We start from the raw sequence: 4000 nt of genomic DNA, 5'->3' as shown, positions 1-4000 counted from the left end.
GTGGCCCGTGCCCCAGGAACAGGAAACGGGACGCGCTGCCCGGGATCCGGGGCGGAGCGGCTGGCGGTGCCCGCCCGACTCCAGCTCTACATGTATCGTCATTCTTGTCCTCGTTTACACCGCCCATCCACATCCCCAGCGCATTCCCAACCCCATCCACATCCCCGTTTCCAACCCCAATCCCATCCACATCCCCAACCCCACGCCCATGTGCATCCCCAGCCTGCACCTGGTTCCACACTCACCTCCAGGCTTTTCCCAGGCACACACAGACTTTTCCCTGTTGTTTGGTAGGTTTTCTGTTACTGGTTGCCATTTGGTGGTTCTGCGTGATGACAAACCATCACTGAAACACGACCTTGTTTTTGCATTATTTCCTCTGGTTTTGGCTCTAACAGCTCTAAGCAGCCCCAGATTCTCCCCCATGGGAAGAAGCATCCTTCTGTGATGGGCTCGCACACACTTTGCCTCTTCTTGAGGCGTTAAAGCTGCTTACCTGCTTAAATCTGGCAAGCAAACCAGGAAATGCTCCGACATGCTGGAGGGATGGCAAACACCTCCTCCTCTGGCGCAGGTCAGGGCTGACACCAGGACATGCACGTTGTGGCTCAGTCTGGTTGGTGTCTTTCCAGCTCCAGGCTGAGGTTGTGGCTGCACCAGTGGGCTTGAGTGAGCGCAGTGAAATGCCACGACAAGACCGATTAGTGCTACACAGGCGAGTAGACAGCAGGGTTTGTTTTTAAAGAAAAAAAACCCTAATTTATTAGGATCTCTGCATTAGGTAGCACACACAGGGAGGATCAAATTTCCAGAACAGGGGGGCTGGTTACTGTACAGTTGCAAAGGTCCTTGTAGCAGCATCTCCAGCTGGAGCAGGTGAGACTCCCCAGGCTTATACCTACCTAGTCCTGCACAATCACCTGCCTGATCTCTTGTTATTAATTATCTTAAACTACTTACAAAACATCTCCTAACTATCTTATATGTATCTTCTGCTATTACAAATTGTCTGTGCATGGTTTGGTCAACGCTGTAGCAGGAACCACCTGGGGAGGCCATGGGATACCCAGGTCCTCCCCATCAGCCCATGGAGACATGCAAGTGGTGCTCCTCCATTGACTTTAGACAGAGCAGGACCTCCTGGGGATTCTTCAGGCCTGTCCTGAAGCTCCTGTATCCACCAGTCAGAGTTTTCTTCGGAGTTCAGTATATCACCTCCATGCTGCTTGGTCTGCAACTTAAATACTAGAGATGTTGTTAGAGCAGACCCTCAGGAAGGTGTTCCTCTGAGCAGTTCTGAAGGTTTCCAAGAAGTTCTTGAGGGTGTAAGGGACACTCATCTGTCCTGGCTGCTTCACCCCTGGCTTTGGGGTTGCACAAATTATGTTCAACAAACTGTGCTGAACAGGGTCAGTGGGTTAACCCTTACCTGCCTGACCTCAGGTGAGGGCAGGGACAGAGCCTGGTGTCCCAAGAGGGAGGGCAGCAGTGGGAGAGGGCATCTTGGTGGAGGAAGCACGGTAGGACAGGCTCAGAAAACCAAGCAGCTTAGGTTTGGTGGAGCAGGGAAGGTACAAAGAATAACTCTCCATACATCCAGCCCAGGGTGTTCCCTGCCTGGGTAGGACACTCAGCTCACTCTGTGTCATTCCTTGGCTGCCAAGAAAGCTGGATTGTGGGTATGGACCACAGCCAAGAGACTCGAGTGCAGGCAGAAAACGCCGTAGAGCCTTGGGCTGATGCAAACCCTCGCGGGAAAATGCGAGATAACCCAATAGCGAAAGGTACCTGATGAGTCAGGGTGAAAGTACAGCAGTGGCAAACAGAGGGGCATGGCAGACCTTCGTGTCCACTCCGTTCTGGTGACTGGGGCCAACCGGGGAATCGGCCTGGGGTTTGTCCGGCAGTTCCTGCAGATGCCAAAGCCACCTGAGCGGGTCTTTGCAGCTTGTCGGGACCCCAAAGGACAGCGAGCACAGGTGGGGCTGGGAGGGGGTGGGTTGTGCTGAGGGATGGGAGAATTCAGTGCCAGGGCAGCAGGTTGGGCAGGGAAGGGGTTTGCAAAGGGCTGGAGCTGCAGCTGGGCTGGGACAGCTGTGGGACCAGCTGTGCATGGGATGTGCGGTGGGGACAGTGGCTCGTGGCCTGTGCAGGAGGCACAGATCCCCATCTGATGGGAACAGGGCAGCCAGAGCGGAGTGCTGGGCGCCAGGCAGTGCAGGGACGAGCTGGAGCAACACAGGTTTGCCTGGGAAAGGCTGAGCCTCTGCACAGCCCCTCCTGCCTCTCTGTGCCCATATGGTCCCCTCTGTTGCAGGAGTTACAGAATTTGGCCTCCAGGCACTCCAACCTGGTGATCACCCAACTCAGTAAGTACCCCGAGGTGAGGGTCCCTGGCCCCGGTTCCCCTTTCTGCGCAGCACCATGGCTCCCACAGCCCTGGCGAGAACCTGGGCGCTGCGACACCCTGGGAGCCCAGCGCTGGGAACACGGCGGGCTCCAAGCCAGCATGGGGACATGGGCACCCACCTCCCCTGTGTTCTGCAGATGTCACTGACCCCACCAGCATCAAGGCGGCTGCAGCCAGAGTGGAGGAGCAGCTGGGGGGCTCAGGGCTGAACCTCCTCATCAACAATGCTGCGATTGCCAAGATGAGCACGCTTGATGGCGAGACGCTGGAGGACATGATCCAGGTTTACACCACCAACACAGCTGGGCCGCTGCTGCTGGGCCAGGTGAGAGCCTCACCCCATCTGGGCTGTGCTGGGGGACAAAGGGCTGGTGGGAGGGGGCCCTGCTGCTGCTCCAGTGCTTGATGGGCTCTTGGTCAGTGGAGCTCATGGAGCCACAGGCTGGAGCTCAGGAGCTGGAGCCTGATGGGCTGGGGCAGTGGGAAGGGGAGGGAGGATGCTCCAATGCTGGCGCTAATGTTAACACTGTGGAAGGAGCTTGTCCTGTTCTCTGTGCTACCTCTGTGCACAACCCTATCTCCTTTCCTCCCCTTCTCTCCTCTCAGGCCTTCCTGCCCTTGCTGAAGAAGGCTGCCCAGGGGAGCCCGGGCTCAGTGCTGAGCTGCAGCAAGGCGGCCATCGTCAACATATCCAGCGCTGCAGGCTCCATCACTTCTCCTTTTGGTTGGGATAAGTTGCAAGTTGTCTCCTATCGCTGCAGCAAGGTACTGCCAAGCTGTGCCCGGGACAGATTTGCTTCCCCTTCCCTGACCCAGCCATGGAGTCTGCACATGTCCCTTGCAGCCACCCTTCCCCTCCCATCACCATCCCTGCTCTGTCTCCTTACAGGCTGCTCTGAACATGCTGACCAAGTGCCAGTCCCTGGGGTACCGGGAACACGGCATCCTCTGCATTGCTCTCCACCCTGGCTGGGTACAAACTGAGATGGGGAGCTCAAGTGGAGACACGGTAGGAGTTTCACCGTGGTGGGTCCATCAGAGCCCTTGACCATGACCTCCCTGCCCTGTCCCCAGATATCCAATGCTCCCATCTCCTCAGCTCCCTGCCTGGCCCCTCTGCGCAGGGCTGGTAGCTTTCCCCAACCCTTGAGCGGCTCCTGCCACTGGCTGCCCCCCTTTAGCCAGGCCTTGGGCACAGGCTGCCTCTCCCCCTCTGTCCCGCAGCCCCCTGTGACGGTGGACGCCAGCGTGCAAGGGATGCTGAAGGTGCTCTCCTCCCTCTCTGAGAAGGACTCCAGCACCTTCCTGAATTGGAAAGGGAATGTCGTGCCCTGGTGAAATGCCAGCCCGACCTCCTGGCAGAAGGACTCTGTGCTCCCCCCTGCCCCATGTCCTCAATAAACCCCTGACTGAGAGCTACCAGCTCTGCTGCGCAGCCCCGCTCCTCATCTGGGGGTGTGGGCGTGCCCGCTGCCATGTGCTGAACCCATGGCTGTCACTGGAGTCCCTGTGAGTGACAGTGTGCGGGTCCCATGGCACCGTGACCACCTTTGGAGACAACACCTCCAGGAAGCACTGGAGCCAGGGCAG

General features: G+C 57.7%; 1 protein-coding gene across 1 annotated transcript; it reads left to right on the top strand.

Moving 5' to 3' along the window:
* Positions 1–1562: 1562 nt before the first annotated feature.
* LOC136107275 (C-signal-like) lies at positions 1563–3832 on the top strand. The gene is made up of 6 exons (XM_065848200.2): positions 1563–1979; positions 2318–2369; positions 2548–2735; positions 3017–3175; positions 3300–3419; positions 3635–3832. The coding sequence occupies exons 1-6, from the start codon at positions 1833–1835 to the stop codon at positions 3746–3748; spliced, it is 780 nt and encodes a 259-aa protein (XP_065704272.1). The 5' UTR covers positions 1563–1832; the 3' UTR covers positions 3749–3832.
* Positions 3833–4000: the final 168 nt, after the last annotated feature.

The sequence above is a fragment of the Patagioenas fasciata genome, chromosome 13, assembly GCF_037038585.1.
Source record: "Patagioenas fasciata isolate bPatFas1 chromosome 13, bPatFas1.hap1, whole genome shotgun sequence".
Taxonomy (NCBI): domain Eukaryota; kingdom Metazoa; phylum Chordata; class Aves; order Columbiformes; family Columbidae; genus Patagioenas; species Patagioenas fasciata.
The sequence above is the reverse complement of the archived record's forward strand: the minus strand, read 5'-3'. Positions and strand labels throughout refer to the sequence as shown.